The 26,855-nt window shown below is 39.9% G+C and overlaps 4 protein-coding genes across 24 annotated transcripts in view; 3 read left to right on the top strand and 1 right to left on the bottom strand.

Annotated features, from left to right (window-relative positions):
* Window positions 1–16,908, bottom strand: part of LOC111243170 (uncharacterized) — a 35,922-nt gene extending 19,014 nt beyond the window's left edge. Inside the window, exons 1-8 of one of the 15 annotated variants that reach the window (XR_015322676.1) lie at window positions 16,721–16,908; window positions 10,999–11,225; window positions 10,545–10,829; window positions 8,414–8,886; window positions 7,289–7,352; window positions 5,362–5,627; window positions 4,655–4,696; window positions 155–3,493 (exon numbers count right to left, since the gene is read on the bottom strand). Coding sequence is in view for 5 of the 15 variants with exons in the window: in XM_022788332.2 (XP_022644067.1) it covers window positions 10,649–10,829; window positions 10,999–11,225; window positions 16,721–16,756 (444 nt within the window). In the remaining 10 variants the exon portion in view is untranslated. Of the gene's footprint in view, window positions 1–154; window positions 5,628–7,288; window positions 7,353–8,413; window positions 8,887–10,076; window positions 10,830–10,998; window positions 11,226–12,046; window positions 12,253–12,296; window positions 12,444–16,720 lie in introns of those variants that run through there. The other 14 variants (XR_015322663.1, XR_015322666.1, XR_015322673.1 and 11 more) reach the window with 14 other exon arrangements.
* LOC111243166 (ganglioside GM2 activator-like) lies at window positions 3,266–9,052 on the top strand. Its single transcript, XM_022788318.2, has 4 exons — window positions 3,266–3,398; window positions 5,478–5,657; window positions 6,371–6,565; window positions 8,398–9,052. Exons 1-4 carry the CDS (start codon window positions 3,321–3,323, stop codon window positions 8,566–8,568), a joined length of 624 nt encoding a protein of 207 aa, XP_022644053.1. The 5' UTR covers window positions 3,266–3,320; the 3' UTR covers window positions 8,569–9,052.
* Window positions 12,524–23,199, top strand: Prps (phosphoribosyl pyrophosphate synthetase). Of its 6 annotated transcripts, none has more exons than XM_086982184.1 (5): window positions 12,524–12,862; window positions 19,034–19,338; window positions 20,478–20,885; window positions 21,049–21,382; window positions 21,559–23,199. In XM_086982184.1, the coding sequence occupies exons 2-5, from the start codon at window positions 19,217–19,219 to the stop codon at window positions 21,649–21,651; spliced, it is 957 nt and encodes a 318-aa protein (XP_086838310.1). In that variant the 5' UTR covers window positions 12,524–12,862; window positions 19,034–19,216; the 3' UTR covers window positions 21,652–23,199. The 6 variants fall into 6 exon arrangements, with proteins under 6 accessions (XP_086838310.1, XP_086838317.1, XP_086838323.1 ...); XM_086982191.1 differs by lacking the exon at window positions 12,524–12,862 and adding an exon at window positions 13,167–13,309; XM_086982197.1 differs by lacking the exon at window positions 12,524–12,862 and adding an exon at window positions 13,227–13,358.
* A 1,263-nt stretch (window positions 23,200–24,462) lies between these two features.
* On the top strand, window positions 24,463–26,517 carry hoip (NHP2-like protein 1 hoip). Of its 2 annotated transcripts, none has more exons than XM_022788386.2 (3): window positions 24,463–24,613; window positions 25,338–25,433; window positions 25,759–26,517. In XM_022788386.2, exons 1-3 carry the CDS (start codon window positions 24,568–24,570, stop codon window positions 25,998–26,000), a joined length of 384 nt encoding a protein of 127 aa, XP_022644121.1. In that variant the 5' UTR covers window positions 24,463–24,567; the 3' UTR covers window positions 26,001–26,517. The 2 variants fall into 2 exon arrangements, with proteins under 2 accessions (XP_022644121.1, XP_086838370.1); XM_086982244.1 differs by lacking the exon at window positions 24,463–24,613 and adding an exon at window positions 24,899–24,993.
* The last annotated feature ends 338 nt before the right edge of the window (window positions 26,518–26,855 follow it).

Here is a 26,855-nt window from a genome sequence, read left to right as displayed (position 1 = left end):
CTGCCCGCGATGTGAATCTCTGGGTATCACCGAGCATGGCCTTATTATTAGGTACATTGATAGAAGACGGTGCAATCGTCAATCGTAAATTTCATCATAAATCTGTTATATCTGTAAGGTTGACTATGCTATAGTGCATATAGTAATTTTCGCATTCGTATCAAACGATGCTAGCGGTTCCAGTGGAACGCTGAAATACGTTTATTAGGCATAGTTTTTTCTGCCTGCGACGTATTGGGTCGTGGTCTTCAAATGGCGCGTTTCTGATGTGTAAGGTTCATGAAAACTTCATGCACAGATAATAACTTCAAACAAACGTTATATATACATATATATATATATATATATGTGTGTGTGTGTATGTGCGTGTCGCTACAGAGAGAAATACTCACGCTCATCTGCATTATAGAAGTAAGAAAAATGTCGATGGAATGGTCAAATGAGATTGGTGTCGGCGGTAAGCCATTGCATTAATCGTTCCTATCAATGCACTAGGCACATTGTCAATGATCTAGAGTAAAAATCGAAGATTTGAGCACGGTATTCTTTTTATGAAATATATATTCTTCCTATACTACATGGTAGTCCGTAGAACAGCCGTTCGAACTGCTATCCACACCATGGCAGCTCAGCTAAACAAATCACGGATCTTCACCGGAGTATCCCAGTTACTTCATTTATTCCATTATTTGTTCGACAACTTCTATCTCCTCACTCCGGTGGTCAAAATTGAAGTGACTGACTGACAGACAGCGTGGTCGGATAATCTAGCAAAGGTCGTTGAACGACGCTGAGGAGAGAAGCCTTGCCAGTATAACCGCCGTCGCTCCATCTATGCAATCCGCACAGTTTTCGTAAAAGGTAAGCACATGCATATAACAGGCCAGGGTCACAAAAGCTTATTTACCACTCATATAATGGATGCATACTTTTTTTCAGTGCAGCATATAATCTCTGCTAGCGCAAAGACGAAAGTACTGCCAAAACTGGGTTGTCCATTGTCCTCTTATAGCCCTTCCGTAATTTTTATGTGCCGATGACCTATAATTATGCTTACCAGCAACTCCTTGTTGAAAATATTAACATTCATCTGATTAAACCTAAAATTGTACCAACTTGGCTAACCCGTTAATTTGTAATGTCTGTGGTGAAAGCTCTACAAGCGTCTCTTCTAGGATAAAATTATAATTAGTACATTTAAAGATTAGAGCTTTCAGCAATGACAGGACCAATTAAATAATTTGGAGAATAAAGTTTTCCGAAGACTGCTGAAATGCCTACATGTACATAAGAATTTGATTATTAAGGTAATTTTTGGCTTTTTATTAAAATAGCCTTTTTGTGTTCAGTTACTTCACATATACTGAAGTCTATCGCTTTTCGACAGATCAAAGGTTAGATTTCATCGTTAATGGACTAAATACCTAGTAGATTCTGTGTATAGGCTTGGTAGCTGAGATGCCGAGAAGATAGATAAATCAGCAATCCGCTATAGAAGACTACTTTAGCTACACAGAGACGGGGGTAAATTGAATTCGTGCTTCACAGATTATAAGACGAGTGGTCCTCGTTGACGTAACTCTATCCACCTGATGCCCAGTACTATGGGGACATCGTCTCCAGCATCAACAGCACTATCTGATGCTGCGACTGTATACCCCAGCCTATACTGAATCCGCCGGTATCGAGAGCAGGAATCAACTGGGCGGGCGTTCGTCGCTAGCTCATTTCGTTCTTTATACATGCACCTCCATAAACTCCTGAAACGCGTTCAAATGTACATACAGAAAGAGAAAACGGAAAGATGATTGGACAATACGTGTTCGCTTTCTCCCCCGTTCTGTCCTAAAGCGTTCGAACGGGAACCAAAATCCTCACCGTCATCATCGCCATCACCCACCACTCACCTTCTCCTCCTACGACGAGTGACCTGTTCCTACGCCGTTAGTGCCTGTAGCTCAATCGCATTCGCGCGCCACATATCTGCGTCGGGTGCGCGTGGTGACCTCTTTTCCTGCTTTGGCCTCTGGCCGTTTGCTCTTAACCCAGATATTCTGTTGTTGCGCAAACTGGCACGGATCCGAGCAATGTCAAAAGCGCTTGGCTACAACGATTGCTGCTGTCGTCGGTGCTGCTCCTGCGTTATTTGATAATTCCTGTGTGTACTGATCCAGCCGCAATGAGATTGTGCATGCGTGTGTTCGGGTCCACTTTACGAAGAGTTAGCATCGGCGTTTTTTTGCTTGCCAGCGGTATAAACAACGGACAGCGCGACCAATGACGGACGTGTGGTCTGATGACTTCGACTCCGATTCGAAGCGATCATCTTGTACAACTTTTGCCTAGCGTCTGTCGCGCTTTCCCTGCATCTCCATCTTCGTCCATATCTTCCTATCTCACCTTCTCCGTATATCTTTTCTATGGCAACTACTGCGCTTGGTAGCTGGTCGCGCGCGCGACCCCAGCCGTCCTCACCATCGTGTCGCTGCTTCTGCTGTTATCCACAATTCGACCGTTACGCCGTTAGCTATTCTCGCGGTAAAAGCGGCGCTCAGCGTCAAGCAACCGTCGGCAGCACCCCGTGGCACGCTGCAATCCAAAATCTGGAGCTAGTTAAAGCCAACAGGAGCCCGAACCGCCGTTGAGCTCCAGTTCGAGCTGATGCAGAAGAGCTCTCGCAGAAAAACACAACGACAATAGCAGAAGCCTGCACCACTGAGCTCTCCTCTCTTTTCCATAGCGACTGCCGTAGGTCCCTCCTGCTGTCGCTTTGCTCGCTGCCGTCGGTACCTTGGCAATCCAGGCAAAGGTAACGCTTCGTTTTCGTTCTTCTTTTTCTCCTGGCAAGACTTGACAGAACTGTGTCTGCTTCGCCAGCCGTCGCATAATAGTCTTCAGAAAACTACTAAAGACTGGTCTTGATGTTCAAGACTGGGCCGCTAGTGCTTTATTTATACTAGCATAGTGTTTCAAAAAGACGTGCTTACTGAATGTTTGAAAATTATTTTGTTTATCTAGTGATAACGCTATGAGACCGTTAGGCGCGGTCTAACGTGTAGTGTTTGTGCTCTCTGTAGCCCTCTGTATTTAACGGCGAGCCGGTGTTGCCACGAGAGTTCGCTATCCATCGAAGATACAATGACATATTGGCTTTAAGTAACTGAGTATAATAAATATTAGATATAGTTAAAGGGCCCGTGGCTCCGCGCAACTCGATTGTTCCGCCAGCTATTGCGGTTGACTCCGCTCGGATCAATTGCAAGAGTTCTTGTAACTGCCACAAAAAAAGAAGACACCTATTCCTAACCTGTTGTTCCAGTATGCTGTGGTGGATCGTGCCTATTTTGATTCACACAGCAATCGTAGTTGGAGTATCTGACAGTGGAACGGGACCCAAGGTACGAAGCCGTTGCATTCTCCATAAATCATTCAGACGTAGTAACCATGAGCTGCTCAATTTTTCACCGCCTCTTATAAAGTTATCCAAGTAGGGCTGAAAGTTAGCAGAAAGATTGCGTCGTTATTTTTTTTTTTGCCTTTTAGGCACGTAAACCTAAATAAATATAGCTTGTTTTTACGAAAGAGCGTAAATGAGGTGTAATTGTCTGCCATTGTAGTTCGTCTCATGAGCGCACGCTTGTAATTGCCGCACGTTTGGCTTTTAGAGTATTTTATCGAACTCGAAGGAAGTAGCAGTGGCGTTTTTTTTTTCACTTTCCATGCAATTTTATTTAGACAGTGCGATAATAGATATAGTTGTACTTCAAAATGTCCCAGAAACACCGAGTACGCAGCAGCAGCAGCAGCATAGGTCCATGAACCAAGTATAACTGGCCACTCGAGTCATGCGTGGCATATACACAGATCTATTATGCTATGAAGCCTTTTCGTTATGTTGCATACGCGGGCATGTCGTATCCATTATTTCTTACTTCGCATTTAACCTATGGGACCTGAGGGTCAGGGACGCTTGTCTTCGACCTCACGATGACCCGTTGTTGTCATCTTGTACCGATCGGATAGGTCTTCCTCCAGCTGTTCATGAAAACGCCTGGCCTAAACCCCAGCGATCACTGCTAACCTCTAATTTGTATATAGGTATCGCATAAGATATTAGTTATTTCTCATAACTTCAAGAAGCTCTTTCCCAGAAGTAAAGCTTTCTGGGTTTCCCTAAATATTTTTCGAAAGCTTTTCCGCACCATAAGGACAAAGGTAAGTTTGTTCCATACAAAAGTGCATACATAGCAGATATCACAAATGACAAAGGATATTTATGGTAAACGAATAAGGATAGCTTGATATATCCTGAGTTTTTTACAAATCAGAGCATGCACATAGTAAACTAGAAGAGACAATATGCTTGCTAGCATCGGGTGTACAGTGCTTCGTTTTAGACATAATATTATACAGAATTCAAATTTTAAATATTGACTTATCTCGCAGGATCTACTTTGACAACTTCACACTTTCATTCAGTAAGTTTTTAGCGAAAATCTCTATGTGGGGATGCTGGGCGCTGTGCGCTGAAGACAATGTCGTTTCAGGAACAGTTGTCGCAACAACGACCGCCATTGACCGTTGATGAGCGCAACAAATGCATAGCTGATTTAGTATATCGGATTGATCAGAGACGGAACGGTTGAATTATTACCATTGAGCGTCGCTCCCTCGAACAATTACCTGAAACACTAACCTGAAAGAGGCTTTAAACGCCAATCATTTAATTCGACCTCTAATAAACCTACTTTTAGGTGAATAAAAGAAGCTGAAGAATGGTGATTTGATCTGGCTGAGAAAGAAGATCTTGACGACTCTATTTCGCTCTATTATAGCTCTAAGGACGATAGTACATTTGCTATTGGCGATGATCAGTAATATTTGTTTTGTAAAACAAGGTTAAAGGGAGCTACGAATGTCTTGCCTCTCTAATATCTCTTCTATGTAGGAAGTGAGATTCTAATAACTTTCCGAAAAACAACTTCAACGTAAGTGTTTCAAAATCTCATTGGCAAAATATTATTACAAAATATGAATCTTATGGCGGGAAATAGTATATATATATATATTCACATATATTCATCACAATAGAAGCAGACACCTTTATATATTTGTGCAGCCACTTACTAAGTACTTTCTTTGCTTTGGCAAAATTTGATATAGGTCCGTCTGTGCCTCCTCTGTTGCCAAAAAAGAAATAAATGGAGTTTTTATTTTTTAGAATTATTAAATCGAAGCACGCACGTCACCATTTGGCGGAATCACAGGTTCCATGTAATGAATGTGTAGTTCTTTGGAACTTAATCATGTTGTTATGATATTCATAACAGCAAAAAGTTAAGTAAAACGTTACTTATATACCTGCATAGTTTAGCAGTCTCCCTCTGCTTCATACGTGTTGAACAAATATCACTTGCTGGCACCAAAAAAGTTCAAGTTGGCACTTTTTTTTTTCTAACGTTCCGACGTTCTTTCAGGTGCCTTCGCGACGAGGTTTTGCGCGACTGGAGACAGCTCATTGCGAAATCGCGGGAAGCCGACGACCTCTTCTTGAAATTCGAACGGTGGCAATTAGCCCGAATCCTATTGAATTGCCGGGCCGGTTCCGGGTGCAAATCGAGTTCAAACTACGAGAAACGTTCAAAGATAAACTCTCTGTAAGCAATGAGTCGCTTTAAAATCAACTTAGCGTAGGACTATAGCAGTTAACGTATCGATCGTTTCGGCTTGGTGTCTAACAGGGCACCAGCCCCACAACTGGAACAGGACGTAATTTTCATACAATAAAACGACAAGCTGAATCGGGCGCGAGGCAAACGATGTAGTGTTATATGTAGAATGCACTCATTGAAGCTTTAATGGAAGACGAAGATTAAATATACATAACTAGTACGCATTGTGAACAATGTGTCTCCAAAGTATATCAGTCGGCAGGCGTGTCGCCAGACCCACAGCTTATAGCTGCTATTGATAAATCATGAAACGAGATTCGATACTCACGAAGATGTCTATTTAGAAGGGTTGTAATACGCGCTGATGCTATCTAGTTTGCGCAGGAACGCTAGAAATGTTATTATTATGTTGACTGACTTCGACCTAGGACTGCACGTCTTTGCCCAAAGCCTGTAGACTGATAAAGTGGGGCCTAAAACTTGCGTAGATGGATAAACTTATCCTTAGTTAAAAAATATGAAACCGTTCGCAACCCGTAGTAAAAACACTCGTTGAAGCTGATTCGCCTGCACGACGAAGCCTTCTTATGTAGGCTTTTAGGTTATAGAAAAAAAAAATGTTTTATTAAAAATGGTTATTCATCTAATAACTAACATGGCTGAACCTTTACTTGCTGTACATATGTTATTTATTGCAGCTTTCGCTTGAAATGCATAAAAAATTCCATATTCTTTTTGGTCTGTATACGTGGATCAAAATCCCTTGCCTCAGTGCAACAGGCGTCGGATCTTGTACCTACGAGGATATGTGCCATTTAGAGATGTTCAATGGAACTCAGTGCCTGGACGTGATAACTAGAAAGGAGGCTGATTGCCAATGTCCATACAACAAGGTTCGTTGAAATTCACACATTTTTTAACCTGTAGTATATGAAGTACACTTATCATTTTGGGGTTTCGAATGGGGTTTCTGGTTGAAACGACAACGTCTTGCCGATCCCATCAACACATACCCGTGCGTATGATGACGTAACGGAAGTTAGAACTTCCCTACACCGGTTCTATTGTCTACCCTCAACCCCCATAACAAACAACTTGTCGCTGACATACTTTCTTTGTTTAGCCGAATATGGTACTTTGTATGGATCCATGTGGTATCACTGCAATGTATTCATTTAGCTCAAAAATCACGTTTATCCTGTACATTCTACATTGCTCTGTATAGTGCCTGAAGCACACGGAATAAGCTTTCCAAGTGTACGCGCATAACATTTGACTATCGCGCAGCATTAAAAAAAAAAACTAGAAACAATGAGCAAAAACAAAAATTTAATCCATACATTAGCCAAGATACCATGCTTTGTTTTTTCATCAAGCTTATGTTACAAATGTTGCCCTTAAAATGCTTGCTTTCGTGAACCATTCGATTGTAACTCGTTTTCGTAGTTGATCGATATATCAAACGCTCTGTATTTCTGTCTGTTTCGACATTCGTATTTGCCAATAGAAGGATCTAGCCTATTTCAAAGTTTCTTAGTTTCTAACGCGTCGCCTGTGTATTTTGCAAATTTTAGTCAGGTTTACTGTTACGATAGGCCAACAAAGAAAGCGCTCACCTTAGCCCACAATATTGTAGGCAGCTAATGTGCTACCCGTTTAGTCGCACATAAATCACGTATACTGAAAGCGGTAAAAGATTAAACGTTTCCCGTTACTAAGCGCTAAAAGCTCTTTTAATAGGTAGACAATTATATTCGTCATATATATGAATCGTCGGGAAATTTTTTTCAGTTTTCAGAGAGACAGTCTCCGAAAGTATAACAGTGTATCTACACTAAATAGCCCATTGCGGTTTCCGCGATCGAAACTGACCGAGCGATGGACTTGAAACCAGTTGGTAAATTTGACAAAATTTATGAAAAATCAACTTGCTTTTGCAAACAGTCGTTTTCTTTCAAATCTAGTACTAATAATAAATAAAAAAAAAAAAAAACAATAGTTAAGCCTTGCTTTGTGTCATTTACGCAGTATACTTAAAATGCGTACCTCAGAGATTAATATCTCTTATCAATACGGATACCGGTGTGGCAGTATAAATCACGCGGGTAATTGCTTTACCCTATCAATAATAGACTTAATAAACACAGAACGGTAGTTCAAGCAAGTAATTTTTTGTTCATTCACATCAGCAAACAGAATCAATCTAGAGGCCGCGTAAGTTGCACCTAATTACAAATCGCCTACCGACATAGGGCAAGCTCACCCTCTTAAGTGAAGCGGTCTGATTATTTTTCAGCTTGGAAAATTAAGCAGTAAACAGGTTATGGGCATGGCATAATAAGAAACGCAGTAATTTTTGCCGTTTTTATTTAATTTTTGTTCCTTACCAAAATACATTACCGTACATCAAACAACGCCCAAATAGAAATGTTCACAAACTCTGTCCTGCGTCTATAAAGAACCTGTATAATCGCTGATTTCCTTATTTTGTACGAAAACGATCGTGATAGTCAGCGATAGTAGTAATAGCGTTAAGAGATAAATATAATAAGGAATACAACATCTTCAGATATTTGCTAGATTCAAGAGTAGGCCAAATGTAGAAAATTGAGTGAAAAATCGTGACAGGATGAACACCGAGCGGCATCAGGCGGCTACAAGCGAATTCCTTCAATTTATTAGATAAAAACTAATTGGTGCAGCATGATTTTTATTTGGGTTTTAGGGACACTGGCGTTTACCTGCAACTGAATTCTTCATCGAAGAGGTTCCCGAACTACCTGGTTTTCTTCTCGAGGGAGATTTTCACATTAAAGCAACTGTAAAACGTGGTGACAAGCACATTGCCTGCTATTCAACAAACCTCAAACTCAATCTGCACAAAAACGAAGTCTGAGCATGCGTCACCTTCGAGACGAGATTGAATGGCGACATGATGATGTCAAAAACAGACTTATTCTGTCGCCGTACTCTCGTACCACCATACCATTCGCATACTAGTACATATATTCTCCACATCGGAATGCATGATGATTTTCATGGAATGCGTCTCGGAATAAGACAGGCCAATGGCTTTCCGCGACTCTCAAACCATCCGACGGCCACTTCCCTGACGAATCGCCGATACGTCGTCGCAGGTTTGATTTAAAGTAACGAAATAGCTTTGGTGTAGGTACTTCTACGATCGCGCTGCAGCCCGAGTTTTGCCGCTTCTCTGTAAATAGAGTCGGAAAGTTTACGAGAAACTTTGTCACTTCCCAGGCAGCTGATAAAAACTTGTATATATAAATACAGTAGTAATTTAGTTATTTTCGCAGTATTGCCATATTCATAAGACGCCAATGAGGTAATAAAAAAAGAACTTGCGAGTAACGCGATAACGTATGCGTTGTGTTTCTATACGTATAAACTTGAGATCTTCATGTCACATGGCAGATTCATCATTCTTCATTTTCTACAGAAAAATGCACTGTATAATGGAGAGCGTGTCTAAGTGCGCGACACATCTCTAATGTGAATACCTAAATATACACAAATATTAGTCAGTGAAGAACAGCAGCCATTGTTATAAGTATTGATTGCATTTAATTGAACTTGCATGGCATTTTACCATAGTATAATATATAAATTACAGTGATAACAAATGTGTTATGCTCATTGCCATAATCTATGTATGTTACTTTAACAAATGAATGGGATTTTTGGCTTGCTTGTACATATATTGAATGTTTAGGTTACACGACCGGTCTCATTCCTACAATTTAAGGTTTTTTGCAGCTTGGAAGCATTCTTGGAAGATTCATCGAACTTATACTTCCATTAAGTGCGTGTCTATTATTAATGTAATTGAAACTGCTGATGGTAGCACTGGCCTTAGCGCACGGATTTACCAATGGTCCTCGACTGTTCGTTTCGAACGTTAAGCTAAGCAGGGACAATGAAACGCTCGCCATTGAAGACCTCGCCCCTTATGCTAGCAATAGAATTTTTTTCATTTTCAAGTAAAAGAACATAGAAACAAGCAAGTGGCTTTACGACGAATATGCATATCGTATCTGAAGTTAGGTAGGGATCTGTATTCACAAGGCCATTTACAGCGTCCTTAGGAGTCCTTACTTTTTTACAAGTCGAATCTTCTTGAGCGTTAGTTAAAAATAAAACCGATAGTTTTTGAACGAAGTTATTGTTAACGCAAGCAGATAACTATTTTTTAATGACTCATTTAAGTCAAATTTCCAGTTTTCTATTTATGCTGTGGAGCAGAGCGGAACCTGTGTCATAAATAAGATCTAGAAAAACGAGAGTGTAATCTATAGCTTTTCATTTGTTGTTTGGAATTTCAGCCTAAATTGCGGTCTATGCTGTGGAGCATTTCGGGTCATTTATTGATTCAATACAGCCAACTGCCTGGTCAAAAAACCAAATTGTACTTATGACCAATCTTACATTTATTCATATACCAGACATTTTCGTCCAATACAGTATAAAGCAGCGATGCATATCAATTTCAATAATCAATACTTGGAGAGTGCTGCTCAATGTAAGCAAAGAGTAACCGATCCGACAAGAAGTCGTTTCAAGGCTTTCGGAACCTAAAAACATTTATCAACGCTGGTCTTTTGCGCAGATTAATACCCTCAGCTTAATCCTCACTAATTCGATTCACATGAACACACGTACATATTTGGAAGCTTGGTTCAACAAAAAATATGTGGACAAATGGTTGAAGGGTCCATCTTCAACTTGGCACAGAAATCTAGCTCGTATCTAAAGCAATCATTTTTGTTTCAGCTATTCAAAAAAATTTAGCTAGAAGATACACATTTTTGGTCGTAGACGCAAGCTTCCATAACAGAAAATGTATCATCATACTTGGTCTACAATACTGAAATAGGCGAAATGACTTCTCAGGTCAGAGTGATGTATCAGACGTAGCTGTGCTTAAAACAGGTAAGTGACGAATAAATGCCGCATGCTTATATTCCATCTACATCAAGGTGGATAGTGTTTGCCACCGCGATCCATTCTTGGATTGCTTGTTGTGGATCAGCTTGTGATGGCTTCGTGCTCCAGTTGAAATAAGTCAGATGATCGAAACAGGCCTTTGCCTTAAGTGTGCGTGACTTGGCACCGGATATCGATGTAAATACGATGCCTCTGTCGATCAATAGCATGTGACAAAAAAAAAACACAGATATTAGCCCATTTTAATGATTGCATCAAATTTGAAAGTTGCAACATAACTAGTAGACTATACAACTCGATCGATACCATATGTATATTTGAGTATTGCATAGGGTACAAAAACTGTTTTATCGAAACTTACTTGTAGCCCTCGGGAACGGGAATTCGTGTGCCGACAAGCGGGTAACCCCGAAAATAAGCTTTGACCAGCTTTTTATCTCCGTCACTTGCCTCCTCCATGTATGTGTCAAATCTTTGTATCACGTTGGCTTTCCCTGAGAAGTGCACGGTACAAGGCAGCTGGCGCACCTCAGCCGCAGGAAGACTTTTTACATCTTCGCTGATCATCATGTCCGCCATTATAAACACCTTGATAATATCACAAAAACTAGGTCTAAGCAAAACCACATACTTGAAAGAAATAACGATATATACAATTTCTACTTTTGAAGTCAGGGCAGTGCTGTCGAACATTAAGCGACGTTTGATGGTTTAAGAGAACAGGCCGTGCAATTAAATTGCCTTCTTTATTCGTAAATACATATTTAAGTGCATCTATTTTATCACTAAAAAAAAAGATAAACGATACATAATTTATTTTGGAGGACGTCGAACTTAACAAAATCTTAAATAGCCGGTAGGATTTTAAATATTTGCCACCACTTCCTTGTTGTAGTGTAAGATAAGCCTGAGTAGCTAATCATATATTTACAAAAGAACAATGAGAAGAATGATAAAAAACAAATAACGCGAACAAATTTCACGGAGAAATACTTTTGAGACCATCAAATTTTGATTGATTTGATATAGGGCTAGAAAACTTTATCCTTTATAAACAAATCTAAGTATAAAAAATCCCTCATATATTTTGAGATAACTGGATTATATATATATATATATATATATATATATATATATATATATATATATCATGGTTAAACAATATGTAATCGATTTTATACTACCAAGCAACATCTTTTCTTTCCACGATACACTAAAGTAGAATAATCGACAAGTTTAGACCGGACGACCAATAAAGTCATCTTTATTGGTTATTGGAATTAACAGAACAATCGTTTTTTTTTTTTATCTAAATTTATACTGTATAGTTACGAATTAAATTAGAATAATCTAAAAATGTCATCGGTTTGCATTAGATCTATCACTTTGTAAAGGCCTAATCTACTCACTAAGTTGCCTGAAATCGTGAAGCAGATACCAATTCAAGAGTCTTACTGTTTCCTAAAAGGCTTACGAGTTTATCAAACGCGTTCGGATCACTGTGCCATTAACTGGGTTTTAAATACCACCTGGGTTTGCAAAGTTTCGCACCATTCGGAGCAGACGGCATTTTTTGCAAACCTTCCTTTACCCTCAGTACTTTCCCATTTAAAAATATTTCTTTTACCGGTACTTATTATTAATAAGTTTTTTGCTTACCATGTTACAATAATTGCATGCTATGTGGGAGGTTTTATTAACTTATTTCAATTAACGTTTAAGTCTTTTATTGCCAATCTTATATGCCCTCTCCAGCCGGCATCGCTTCGATAAAACACACAACAGGTATTTGATAGCGCCTCTGTCGTCTGCAGTTGTTTTTGTTGTTGTGGTGAATAACCCTCTCATATAAGTCTCGACCCTGTGTGAGTAATATCTCCGGTAAAAATCTTGATTGCGGGTGTCGCGCAGCTGCTACTGCTGCTGCTGCTGCTGTTGTTGTTGATTTCCGAACTCCTTTCTTTTGACGTAGATAAACGAGCCTATTGGTGAGATATAACATTTGAGTGGAGTGGAGTTTTCCAGGGGCGGCGGAATATCGTGCAGACAAAGCTACTGCATTTACAAGAACTCAATTGGCTCGCGGCCTGTCTGCAGTTAGTACTACGAGGTGGTCTGTGCTCTGTGTATAATTTGCAGTGTAGGCAATGTACCTGTGACGAGATAGACAGTTTGCATACATACTTCATTTGCAAGTGCTAAGCAACTACTATTCGAGGTTCAAGGTAGGGAAAAGAAAGTGAATGAATATTCAGTCTACTCCCGTAACAAGAGATTGTTGAACAGATTTTTGTTCTTCGTGACGCGCAAGAGATATCCTTTAGTAGCAGCCTGTTGGGTAGAAAAGGCTAGCTGAACGCAGAACGTCACTTGTAGGAACTGGTAATCACTGACGAGCGTTATGATAGGAACTTAGAAAAGATGTTCGTTGTCTCATCTGTTGCTGAGAGCTTTTGCGAGTTTTACCTATTTGGTTGTATGAGGCTTAACACCCTAGACAGGTCTTAAACGAGAGATAATCCTATTGACGATGATGTGTCACATTGGCCGGTTCACAGAATGGCTGTGGTGGTGGCGATAACATTTGGACGACTTCTACTGTGAATGCTACGGGATAGAAAGCACAGCAGATTTCGTTGTTTAATAGTGTTATAGTCACGTTACTGCGTTAGGTAGGAAGAAATCTACATTTATTATCTGTAGCTAGGACTACGCACACCGGTACGTCTCACATGTGTAAAAAAATATTTGGTTAACTAACACTAATAGTTAACTAAGTATTATATTCAAGTGCTGCTGAATGGTCTGTTGTGACAAGCGATCGAAAAAATACGTTTGTTCCCCGTAGGCTGTCCGTAAGCGTACAATGGACGTATGTAATGTTTCGCCGATATAAACAACTTTCTAACACAGCTGCGCAGAACGCTTTCAACATATTCGTAGTTCAGCCCGCTATGATTTTTCAAAATGTGTGTGTCTGTCAATGACTTTATCATGCATGTGGTCCCCGTTTGTGGAAGGAGCGGGAACATGTGCGATGAATGCTTCCAACAATAATCGTTGTGTTCCTGCATAAATTACTGCCAGTATGTTCATCAGTTCCCCTGTACCATATTTGTAAATCTTAAGCGGCGGAGTTATCGTCACATCATGAAAGATTCTCTCGAAATATCTCTCAAAATCAATAGCGTTCACTCATTTTTCGAACACGCTTCGTCTTTTTGTAGCTTGACTAGTGAGTATGATATAAGCAATAGAAAAAAATATGAAATACTATCAAATTAGACCTATTTAATAAGTCGATTTGATGGAGATAGGCACGTGTGGCATGTGCACATAGAAACAACTACATAAAAAGAATAATGACGGGTAATCGGGCAAAAAACAATCGACCGATGCCAGTGAGATAGATGTGGCTTTGGTTTGAGAAATAGGATATAGAAGAGAACCGCCTGCGGCGAAGATGGCGAAATATCCTGTGAACGTTGAAAAGGTTTGTTGACATCGAAAGCCTAGGATATCTAGAGGAAGCCTAGAAGCTGAGAATATCTGTAGCGAATTTAAAAGCAAGAATATATTTGCAAATGATAGTTGCCATGGTCACAAGAAGGCATCTGGACTGTGCGCCGAAATTGTTTCTAACGGACGACTAACCTCCGGTTGATAGAGACGCATAGAATCATGCCTGCGGGCTCATTTTTGACCATTCATGCCGCTCCAGCAGATGGTGTGTGTTAAGAAGTAATTAAGCTAATTTAAATGGAAATTAACCGCAAGATGCAACGAAGGTTGGTCTTACAATTGAAAACATCAACTTTGTAGCGTATTTCGTCATCTTGAAAAGGCTTGTTTATTTCGCGTCAAGAAGTGCGGATGCAAAGTGAAATGTATTGATCAAAAGGACATAAGTGAATAGGACCACGTGAAGTGAGTGTATTTTCAATACCGGCAATAGCCGTGCTCATCTAAGCCGTAAAAGTTTGCGATGCTAAAGACACCCGTGCCTACTGTCATACCTTAGCCACTCTACTTCCTTTCCCTAGACTGACTGGCTATTGAATGCAGTATCAGGCTCCTAAATGGGCCAATGAAGTTTTTTTAAATATTGACCTAGCATAACCTTTACTTTGAAGCTGGTAAGAAGAAAGTTTTACCACTAGTCAATTGTCATTCGTCCGTAGCATGGTTGATCAAGTTACGTGTGTCGATATATGGGAAGCTCTGTAAGATATCTCAATAATGACGATCAACGCGCATGTCGTCAGAGATTGTTGTTTTCATCCAGTTCGAAGTGCCACTGAAATACGTTGAGCTCATCTCAATAATCGAAATCTGTTCCTGGCTTTAGCATTGAACTTTATTCGGAACGCGCTTTCACCAGACTCTTAGCTTTTGCAGCTCTCTCTGTCGATTCAGCGGCCTACTCATTGAGACCTTTCTATCTTAGGTGAAATCAGTTTGAGATGCCAGAACGGATAGTAGCGTTTTGCCTTCAGGACAACACGGTGGAAAATGCTCGTCACTGCGTATTAGCTTCTTCATCAAGATCATTTCCATCAAGAGAAATGAAGGAAAGTTGAAGACAGCGGTTGGGTTATTACTGAGGGAAATGTCATGTATGTGTTTTGTTATTGTGAATAAGCGTCTCGGTTAGCCCGATGAGTGGTGACTAAATGGAGAAGTTCATTGTTAATTCAATGAACTCCCTATATCGAAAATATTCACATACGCACGAATACTAGCTTAACTTAATACGTAGTTCTCCAAAGTAGAACTTTTTAGTAAAACCGTAACTTTACAGAACATATTCTATAAATCGTTGGAGTCTGTAGCTGCACTAAAAGCGCTGTAAATGTAAGTCTAGAATACAGTTGATTTAAATTTCTTCTAACCCGTTTAGCCATAAATACACACGCAGACAACCCTAATAGCTCACTGAATGTTCTGTCATAAATCCAACCAAGACTACATCTGGGGATTTTTGTTTAATAAATAGATCTATAATAAATAGATCTAAATGTTTTCAAGTTGTACGAGCAACTATCTGTGTTTATCTGGCAGTCCAATATAACCCATTCATAGCGAGGTTTGTCGCTGTCGAGTGGAATCCTATCTTTGTTAAACGATCTGTTCGGTCAAATTCCGACGAACCTTGCCCTTGGACAATCTAGACACTCGTGGTACAAAACCATTCGTAGCAAAACGAAAGGTGGCCAGTGGCTTTGCGCCACGTTGGCTGACAATCTGAACCATTCTTTGACTGATTCACTGATACTGTGACAGTTTTGCTTATCGTGTTTCGAATTGACTCTAGATAGGCCGCCGGCTGTAAGATTTTTCAAAAGCTTCACGTAGGCGAAATCGAGCTCATTCGTCATTACATAAATATTATGGAGAATTGAGAACGAAGGCTATTTGAACTTTTCATGAGAAGGATCCAGATCCTGATTTGACATACACCATACACCTTGTCCAACAGGACGGTTTAATAATCTCAGTGAATAACGTCTAGACGAATAAGCTACCGCAGCAAGTCTTCTACGCAAATACCTTGTATGTGCATGGCTGTATATAAAATATTATCTTGGTCCATCAATCGCAAGTATTGTCTCAGCTAAGTAAGTTTGTGTTGCAGTTAAGCACACCAAAACGGGTCGCTTTGATTGACTGAGCTCAGGCTAGTACAAGCAGATTTAGGGCAACGTTTAAATAGATGACAAAACTCTTTCGATCACGAGAAACGAAAGCTTAGAGATATCTGCGGCATTATATTTCTACGCTTGTATTTGCGCGGCTAAACAATCTTCTATACAAATGTTTCTTCATTTATAGCTGAAAGCGGCATAACGGTAATATCACACTATGAGTTGTCGTAACGTTGAACATGACCGCCTGATCATATTTATAGTTTACGCACAAATCCACAGTACTTAGGCAACCTACATCTAACTAAGCGTGCAGGGCGCGTTCATAAAGTCAAAGTGGAAGTCCAATTTGATTTTCTGTGAAAGTTCCTGCCTATTATAGGTGTAACAATTTATGCTCAGGTCGACACTCCCCGGACAGAAGACATTATTACGTACCGGTAGTTGACTGGGGAGATTGCCAATTACTCCCATTCTCCCAGTATCAGTCTGGATGCGTGTCAAGTCTTTAGTCTCTCACTTGTGTTTTTATCAGCTAGCAAAACTTGTAGTGTGTAGAAGGAATTCTCTCCATTATCTCCCGTATTCTGTGCCGTGTTGGAGCATTGCGCCGGCCTGTGTATCTTTTGCACGGTTTATGCGTAATAACTAGCTAACGGGCAGACAGTCGGGCGATACGAGTTTTATCATTGTTTTATATCAGGGCGTTTGATCTAATCGAGATGCGATCTTTACGATAAAATTTAGGTAGTAAACTCTAGAAACTGTGTAGTGGTTGAACGATTGTATCGACCCTCTTGCACTCTTGAACCTTGTTCTACCGTGTTTGTGTGTGTGTCTAATTTCGCGGTTGCCCGCAACAAATGGTGAGCATACTATGATTCGCCAATCTCTACAGTATCGAGGGCGAAATCTTCTTTTATGATATGTATCTTATTTATCCTGCACGACATTGTAAGTCGCCTACCCAAGATTTTGTGAGTATTAGTAGCAACAGAAGGTCGTCACCGTCGTGATATTTTTGGTTTTGTCCGCGGATGAAACTCATTGAATTTTTTCCAATAGAACCGGCGTGAATTTCCCACGGTGGTTAATCCCTTTGGAAAGTTGTAGGATCAACTTCCGGCAAGTTAACGAATACGGAGGTTTGTTGTTTCTTAAATCGTCATTGTGGTAAATCTGCATGATTTGTCGATGTCAGGTAAAAGAAAAAGAAAAGGGCGGCATAATTGTCTATCGGTGCCTTGCATATATTATTCGGTACAAAGGTGCTGAATGATCGTACTCGCTCGTCACCAACTCAAAGGGATCTGATGCATAGAATACAAATTGTTTATTGAGGGTGTTATTATGTATAGTGTGGCAACCTGTTTAACGCACGAAGCTACTCGGCCGAAAGGATGATCCAGCCAGAGTGAGAATAACGAACTGATGATTTAGTATTTTATTATCTAATACCTGTATGACACTATCTCGGTTTTCATGAAAGAGAACAAAATCTGAGGAGGCATAAGTGACAGTTTCGATAAACGAGTATATGACGGTTTTGTCATAATTATGCATTAGGGAGTCATGTGTTAGAGCTGGTAAGAAGCACAAATAAAAATCGATACATCCAAAGAAAATATCTACACCTCGTATTTTTTTAGTACACGGTTTCCTACATTAGATAGATCTTTGGAATGGAATCCTGCTTTTTTCATTTTGAAAAATCACAATATAATACGCATCCGTTAGTTAGTTTCAGAAGCTCTTGCCTGCCAGCTTTATGAAAGAAAGAAGCCAGTTCTTCACGATTAGGTTTGGAAGGTTACGTCATACTGATCGTAATGTTTTATGACAAGTTTGTATACAGTTAGAAAATACTGTGCTGGTGTCCCCACTACTACGGATATAAAACTACGGATTATAATGTTCGGGTATTACGAAATTATTATTTGAGCTGAGTTTGGTAATTCAAATCCATTGGGTATGAGGCTAGATGATGTTTTGTTGTCACAGGGCTCACTCCTAAATAACTAACGTACCCGTAATTTAGTGGTTAGTTTGCGATTTGTTAAGACGACACGGTCTGATTTGGATACATGTCGAGAAGGTAAAATCTGCGCCGAATTAAAGTAAAGGAACATTACGATGAACTCGTATATGTGATTTCTTTAGCGTTACAGAGATAAACCATGTCGTTTCGAGATAAACTAGATCATTTTTCGAAATTAAAAAGTATCAAGGAATCCGTAAGTCTCCGTGTGTTAGACAATACGTCTGCAACGAGTTGACCATTGGTTATCGATGACTAATAGAGACCCCTTTACAATTTACGTATGTCGCCCTTTCGTACCGTCTACAGGACAAATGCTGCCTAGCTAGGTCGCTCCATAAAATATATTTATGTTAGAAACATCCTACAAATAATGATAATTTTTACACCCGCAACATATGCAACAAATGAGCCACTTTAAACTGTACTTACCGCATACTTATTTGGTTATTATTTCATACTAATTTAATTAATAAAAGAAAAAGTGGAATATGTTTTTTAATCCTCCAAGATGGTTAAATATACATGTTTCTGTATCTTTTTCTATAAAAGTAGTACCTATACATAGCCATGATATATAGATATGATATATAAAAACACAGCGTTACAACGATACACTTTGTAACTACTACGAAGAGTCAGACAGTTTCAGAGCTTCATGCTTGAACAGTATTAATAACGTTGGCTTGATACTGCGTTTATACGTTGCACAGGACCCCGTCCGTGGCATCACGATAGCCTCCACTAACACGTCGTCGGCGGAATCCGCTCCCTGGAGTGTTCTTATCAGGGACCTTCAGGCAAACGGCCAAGAACCAGCCACCTCAACGCGTTCGCCGACTTTGCCAGAAATAAAAGAAATTCACGGCCAGTCTAAAGAGAAAAAAAAACCCAAAATGCCGAATATTAAAGTATTCTCGGGCTCGTCCCACTGCGACCTCGCGCAGCGGATCGTCGACCGATTAGGTATCAACCTCGGTAAGGTTGTGCTTAAGAAGTTCTCTAACCAGGAAACTTGGTAAGTGCTATTTCGATCAGGCAAACTTAATTCCTTCACATATTAAATAGAACATAATAGCTTTTCAACTTCTTATAGTTAATGTTTTGAAACACTTTGACATTAAAGCGAGTCTTTGGTATGCAATATGCATTCCGCATACAAATGTTGGATAGAACTAAAGGCCTTCTACTGTTAGCCGGGAGTTAGGTTTGTTTGACTTCGGCTTGCCGGCTTCATAAGGTTTTCAACATACTCAGCAACGCTACGGTTTTGACACGGTGAAGTTCTCCATACAAGCTTACGGAAGCTGACCTTAGTAGAGGTTGATTGTTGGCAAGTCAGGGACCCTTACTAGACACTTCTCGCGGGTTTGCTAATCACGTCGGCAGTCCGACGTTAGATGAGGTTGTGGACAACGAAACTCTTTACTTCAAGCGAAGCTTTAGCTGGGCAACCGCTACTATTGGTTCCTACTATATCAATCTATTTATTGCACGTTAGTACCGTATTATCTTGGATGCTTAGTCTACACCTGTAGGTAATCAATCGCAAGCTACCGAGGGCAGTAGAACTGTCACCAGTCAATCAATGAATCAGTTTCTGTAAACTTTGCATCTTGAGGTATCTAAAATTTTATTGCATCTATCCATTCAAAAAATCTAAATATGTAAATGTTTCAAAAAATAATAACGTTGTATTTCAAAATGACCTGTAGCACAGAATGTCCTATATACTACATCAAATTGCATGCACCTGGTGCTTTAATAAGAGAAAAAAGTTCTGCAGTTTACGTTTTTTCATTCTCATCGATGATCATCTAAGCACAAAATACTACGCAGCACATTCCATCGGGCCAAGAGTCACAAGGATTTACTTTTATGCTTTGTTGTTTGTATTTTTTTTTACTCGTACTCGTAACATGCCACGGACCGCAGATGACCCACCTAAATGAATGGAGATATTTGTCTATTTTGCTACAAAGGAATTTAGCGTATTCGTCAATAAATTGAAGGCAAGCTAGGAACCTGTTCTGAGCTGATTTTTTTTTCAAATATATTAATGGCATATGTACTTCAAAAAGAAGCTGGCCTTCCCAACAAAACCCGATTGACGGAACCCGCTGTTTTTGCATCTGTTATCGTTTTGGTCACATGTAGTGTTGAGATTGGTGAGTCGGTTCGAGGTGAAGATGTATATATTATCCAGAGTGGTTGCGGAGAGGTGAATGACAACTTGATGGAACTACTTATCATGATCAACGCATGCAAAATAGCTTCCGCATCGCGAGTATCTGCCGTTATTCCATGCTTCCCTTATGCTCGTCAGGACAAGAAGGACAAGTCGCGCGCCCCAATCTCGGCCAAGCTCGTTGCAAACATGCTGTCGGTAGCTGGCGCCGATCATATTATCACAATGGATCTGCACGCTTCGCAGATTCAAGGCTTCTTCGATATTCCGGTCGACAACTTATACGCCGAACCTGCTGTACTTAAATGGATACGAGAAAACATTCCTGATTGGCGTAATGCGATCATTGTGTCACCTGATGCAGGTGGAGCAAAAAGGTGAAGTCTTGATTGAAGTACGATTGGGTGCACATATGTGTTATCTAACTATGGTCGCCATTTACATATTATTCCACAAAACCGTTTAACGGCATAGGAGTACTATTCTCTTCGTTTTGCTGTTGCCGTAATAACGTGACTGTGAACTTCCTTTCGGTTTCAGGGTGACGTCTATTGCTGATCGTTTAAACGTTGAGTTCGCGTTGATCCACAAAGAGCGTAAGAAGGCAAACGAAGTTGCATCGATGGTACTTGTCGGAGATGTCCGCGAAAAGATCGCGATTCTCGTAGACGATATGGCTGATACGTGCGGAACCGTCTGTCACGCCGCCAACAAACTGGTCGAAGCCGGCGCCCAGAAGGTTTACGCAATCCTGACACATGGCATTTTTTCTGGACCTGCTATTCAACGTATTAACTCAGCTGCGTTTGAAGCTGTCGTTGTTACTAACTCGATCCCGCAGGATCAACATATGAAGGATAGCGCAAAAGTTCAGGTGTGTAACAACAGCTTCACGTTCTTTGCCTCTCCTACGTCTTGCACACTGGAAAAGTGGCTAAAAGATTTTTATGGTCTAAACCGGATTAAACGCTTTAAGGACTTCTCTACAAAACGAATAATGTACATTGAAGTTGGGCGTTCTAAAGGTGGATACGTCTAATTTATTTTCAGTGTATCGACGTGTCGATGATTTTGGCTGAGGCCATCCGGAGAACACATAACGGCGAGTCTGTCTCGTACCTGTTCAGCCATGTACCGATGTAATTTCTATGAACCGTTGTATACGAATAGCAGGAGTGGAAAAAATCGCAGTTACGGCCCAATAAATTCCTCCGCTCAGAGAGACTTCTTTCGCAAGCAAGCATCTCCGGCATGATAAACCCGACACGCTCTTTGGGAAACCGGAGTGCCATTCGCAATATAAGCAAACAATAAATTACCAACCAGCCAAGTGGAGGAATGAGTTTACATTGTCGCGGTCTGTACAAATTGGCAAAAAGATAATGTTGAGGTCCGCGGAATTTGTTGTAAATCTTGTAGAAGGCCATTGCCACGCAACAAATATTCAAAGAGGCATAAATTTCAAAACACACACAAAAATGATATATATACACACACGAACTAATATTGATATGCATATATGTACTTAAGGGGATACAATTTAGGTAGTGAATAAGAGATTAGCTGACTACCGTGATGAGATGAATTGACTATGGATATAGATATATGGGTGCAGGAGCCTAAACGACATACTCCCTCTGGATGTTATGTAGCATCAATGTCAAAGCATCTCTGGCTACTGATTAGCATTTGTTGATCAGCAATCGTCATCTTTTTAACCATACACTAAACTCTGTGCCGCCAACATCTTGGTGCTTGATTAACAAGCCTCAATTAGCATAGAGACTATTGATGCTGAAGGCTCGTATAGGTGAGCTGTCCGTATTCAATCGGATATGAATGAGAAGGAAATTGTCTCAAATCCTACGATTTAAGACAGTCTGTAGTTTTATTGCGAGATCAATGAACACTACTGATTTTAATTTTTTTTTTCATAGTGCTAATTTGTTTTCCTTGCAGAAGTAAAGCTTTTCGGGAGACGACTGTTGAATCCTAGACACGATGTTCCAGTGACAGTAATCTCGTCATCCTTGGCTCTCCGATTTTTCAATGTAGATAATGGGTTTTTACATACACAGAGCCAGAATGCTAACAGCAACAGGCGGTGTTAGATATGAATTAACTAATGGTAACCTTGTGTCTTCCTTAAAACGAAGTAGCATGTTGTGTTATAGACACTTATCTTAATCCGAACTACGTTGGTATTATGGGGTAGTATATGTCTTCGTTTGGCAGTGATAGGATATGGCAAGCAGACTGCGAAAGTAGTCGTATAATATTGTGCCAATCATACTGTGTTGCGTATATATTGTTCAGTAAATTTCTTAGGATAGTGTTGGGGTTTAATTGAATTCTATATTAAGTAAGTCTGAGCTAGGAAATACTTCTTCAGAACAGGTTCCATACACATTCCAGTGATCTGAAATACTTTCGGAGTTTAAGAGAGCATATTAAAAATGTGCGCACTAGAATCATATGGAAGACCAGCTATGCCATTAAGACACGGAAAACACACATTAGCTTCGTTTGTTTTTAATTATCACAAATTTATATTCCATTGTTTCGAATCGTAATGAACATAAACAAACGAAATTGAACAACAAACGAAGCGTGGACCCAGTAACATCTACGGAAAACGCGAACGCTAAATCGTGAGGAAAAATTTCATTAAAAATAAATTGTCATAAATTATTCGGCATGTCTTGCTCATTTAACCGTCAATGACCTGTATTCCCAGTCGCTTACACATATCTGTTTGACACTCGTCATTTCAAAAGGGAGACACAAGCGTAATTTTTTTCACAGTACCATATAGCGAAGGGCGAATATATGAGTGATTACGATATACAGTAGTAATATTTTTTTTTTTTTGTATATGATTATTGCAATAATATCACTGCTTAGAAGTACTATGTAATGCTTTCGTAAAGGACAATTGTTCGGTTTTCAATTAATTAAGCTAATGAAATCAATTGTACAGTTTTGGTATTTAACTGCAAGTTATTTCTTAATCGGTCGGTTGAAGCATAACTGTACATACCTTAGTGTTAGCTACTGTTGGCGACAGCGTTATAAGAATGGATGTGGCGAAAACAGTGCAGTCGAGTGGGGGCCCCGAAAACTTGCGAACTCGCTAATATAAAAATAATACAAACATTAAAAATTAAAATGAATAGTGATAACTGTATCTTACCAATTCTCTTCGACTTAATCTTTCTCTTTGTTACCGTCAGCGAACGACAATCCTAGAATGAACTTGGTTTCATTTTAATACTGGTCAGGTAATTTCAGTATTCCGTGCACACTAGCGTCAAAGGTGTACCTACATATGCATCTATTTTATTTTTGTTTAGAAATGTTGATTCTTTCTACTCTATTCAGGGCAATAGCATCGACAAAAATAATAAAAAGAGACCACTAAGCATCTTGCAACGTTTCTCGGTTCTCAATAAGTATTATAATCATGTGGCATTATTTTAACGACTACTTGCATGGTCAAGCTCCTGTTTCGTGTCCCGCTAACGACAAATAACTGGTACACAAATTGTGCAGATAAAGAAGATGATCCTGGTTTTAACAAGATAACTTCCTTTTTTTCTCTACTTATAGATTGCTAACATCCACGTTGAGAATATAGAAATTGCGGAACAGAACATATTACATAACCTATGTGAACAAAGAACAGGTTGTATGGGCAAGCTGCTTTTGAAATATGAGTGTTTTCGTGTAAGAAGTATGGCCAGAATCTGTGCAATATGGTTCGGCTGTTCGATTGATTTCTATTGATCACGCGTACATGACAAAAATATTTCTGTTTTTATTTGATCGATATCACGGTAGTTCTATTCTAATTCGATTTACCACACAGCACTTTAGCGAAGCTTCTATGAAAAAAATTCAAAGCTTCTGTTTTCGCGCGCTGCACCACGTGCGCATATGTTTGTTGTCTGCTAGTTGATGATCATTGCCGTGGTGGTGTTCCTTCGCTTTGGTAAACCAACTCAGCAAGCGCGTGCATTCTCGTGATTTGCTCTCTCTGCGACGTACACTGCAATTCCGATGGCCGACGAAGTAAATCCTAAGGCCTATCCGTTGGCCGATCCCGGTAAGATTGAGAAATTACGGTTATATATATATACATATCGTTATTTATCACTGGTTCGCGTTGTAATTGTTTTGATATTATGGCTTGAAGACACCTATATAATTCGAACATGGTATGTTCGTATACTAGCATAATGGCGGATGACACCTAGCGTGTAGGTCAGTATTTACACCGATTAGCCGATTGGGCGCCACTCTTCACGCGGTGTGATGAGAGCTTTACTGAAGTAGAATGACATCGATTGATTGTCGCCAGGTGAAGTGCTAACACGTGGCCGACTTTGGTGTAACCGGGCGACCGCATGGATAGTCGTTCCATAATGAAGAGCAACTGCACTGGCCAACAAACGAGCCACCTTTTGACTTTTTCGTGTATTATTTGTGACGTATTGCAGTTTATAAGACATAGTCTGAAGGAGACTTTGTATTAAGCATCTTAGATACTCTCCATCAAAAGTCTAAAGCAATGCCTAACGGCTCAAGTGCCGGACGTAAAAAGCGACAAACATTTTGTTTGTGTTATTTTTAGTAAAGACGTCTAAAAAAAAAGTTAGCGTGAAAAATATGTTTGAAATCCTTGATAAAGGTTTTGCGCGGGTTCTTCTTACTGATGGAAATTATTTGCTTACTATAGGAACTCTATAAGATGTATCATGCTTTTGTTTTATGGGAGAAGTCTTTATTTTGTTATAACAGTAACATGTTATTTTGTAATAATAATGCAGATCTGTCCACGAAAATTCTCAATCTCGTGCAGCAGGCCACAAACTACAAACAAATCCGTAAGGGAGCGAATGAGGCGACAAAAACCTTAAACAGAGGTAAGCGTCAGCAGTGTTTTTTGGCTAGGTACTTTGTCATAGCGGGTTAGTGCGATCTGCTATCTCAATGCAACCAACTATGAAGGAGACGGTGTTCACATTTTTTGGTGATGCTCAAGTATGTTGTTTCATTTGATCTGAACCGCGCTTTCCTCGACAAATATACTCGCAAAACGCTATTAGTAACAGACTACTAAAAAGACATCTTTGACAGCGACATCTGTTTGATCCTCTCGCCACCCACAGTAACCACTTTCTGTCGCCACAGAGTAACTTGTTAACAACTGTCTTTACTTCATCCTCCCATATTTGATGTTACATACAGGCATTTCAGAAATGATCATCATGTCGGCAGACGCTAATCCCATTGAAATTCTTCTCCACTTGCCGCTCCTCTGCGAAGATAAGAACGTGCCATACGTGTTTGTGCCGTCAAAGACTGCCCTGGGTCGTGCCTGTGGTGTTTCGCGTTCTGTAATCGCCGTGTCTGTTACGACAAACGAAGGTTCACAGTTGAAGCCTCAGGTTGAAGCTCTGCGCGGCGAAGTCGAGAAACTTCTTGTGTAAAAACTGTCCAAAGGCAACAAGCCTTTGTGTATAAATCAATGAGAAAAGAAGCATGTACAAAGTGTGAAACTCGTGTCAGCTGCCAGAAAACATTACATGGAGGCCGGGGGTAGAAGGGCTGTTAATTACTGAACGTATTCATTGAGTCAAATTAACCATTGTTCAGCTAGCACACCTGTTCAGTATTCGAGCCGTGGTGGTCATTGGCGGAACGCGTAGTCCGAAACTTGATGTGTAGAAGCTATTTTTGCAGCTAATAGTTAGTTATGTGCGGAACTATATAGAACCAGGAGACAGCGTTAGTTTTTCGGTATTTTGTGTACTCAATATTAATCTTTATGTTCAAAATAAACATTTGTACCAAGGAAATGGGAAAAAATGCATGATTTCCGGCTTTGAGCGGGTTACTGTTGGCAATGATAAGCTGCGAGGCTAATGGAACCAGACGGTCATCCTGAGAACGTATTCAGGGAAGGATGTATAACTTCAGATAAATAAAGCACTTGGTTGTTAAGTATTTGTTAGTTGTCTTCTGTCTCTAACTAGCCAAGTGATATAATCTTTTATGGAGTAACTCAATCATCAGAAAATAGCTGGAAATGACAAACACTTTGTTTAAATCATACACTAGTCCTAGCTAACACAAAACCAAATTCTCTAATTATTAAAATTCTCGTCTGCCACATTAGAGAACCGCATGTTGTATACGCCAAAAAACCGCAACACGAGTTTAACTTATTCAGTGTGCAGTTGATGTAAAATGCAAGTAAACAAGCTCTTACTTTCGAAACAACGAAAACGAACGTGTCTCTGTTGCTGCAAAGACTTCAATTATCCTAAAAAGAACCGAGCCTT

Source organism: Varroa destructor, unplaced genomic scaffold, assembly GCF_002443255.2.
Source record: "Varroa destructor unplaced genomic scaffold, Vdes_3.0 BEIS01000001.1, whole genome shotgun sequence".
NCBI classification, from domain to species: Eukaryota; Metazoa; Arthropoda; class Arachnida; order Mesostigmata; family Varroidae; genus Varroa; species Varroa destructor.
This window is presented reverse-complemented; position numbering and strand designations above follow the sequence as displayed.

Bases quoted from the DNA above. Each gene is read 5' to 3' on its own strand.
- LOC111243166 (XM_022788318.2), top strand. From the start codon at position 3,321: ATGCTGTGGTGGATCGTGCCTATTTTGATTCACACAGCAATCGTAGTT. The intron at 5,658-6,370 runs GTAAGCAATGAG...TATTTATTGCAG, and splicing joins CGTTCAAAGATAAACTCTCT to CTTTCGCTTGAAATGCATAA. The intron at 6,566-8,397 runs GTTCGTTGAAAT...TTTGGGTTTTAG, and splicing joins GCCAATGTCCATACAACAAG to GGACACTGGCGTTTACCTGC.
- Prps (XM_022788286.2), top strand. From the start codon at position 14,101: ATGGCGAAATATCCTGTGAACGTTGAAAAG. The intron at 19,339-20,477 runs GTAAGTGCTATT...GGTCACATGTAG, and splicing joins TTCTCTAACCAGGAAACTTG to TGTTGAGATTGGTGAGTCGG. The intron at 20,886-21,048 runs GTGAAGTCTTGA...TTTCGGTTTCAG, and splicing joins GATGCAGGTGGAGCAAAAAG to GGTGACGTCTATTGCTGATC.
- hoip (XM_086982244.1), top strand. From the start codon at position 24,915: ATGGATAGTCGTTCCATAATGAAGAGCAACTGCACTGGCCAACAAACG. The intron at 24,994-25,337 runs GTGACGTATTGC...ATAATAATGCAG, and splicing joins GACTTTTTCGTGTATTATTT to ATCTGTCCACGAAAATTCTC. The intron at 25,434-25,758 runs GTAAGCGTCAGC...TGTTACATACAG, and splicing joins GACAAAAACCTTAAACAGAG to GCATTTCAGAAATGATCATC.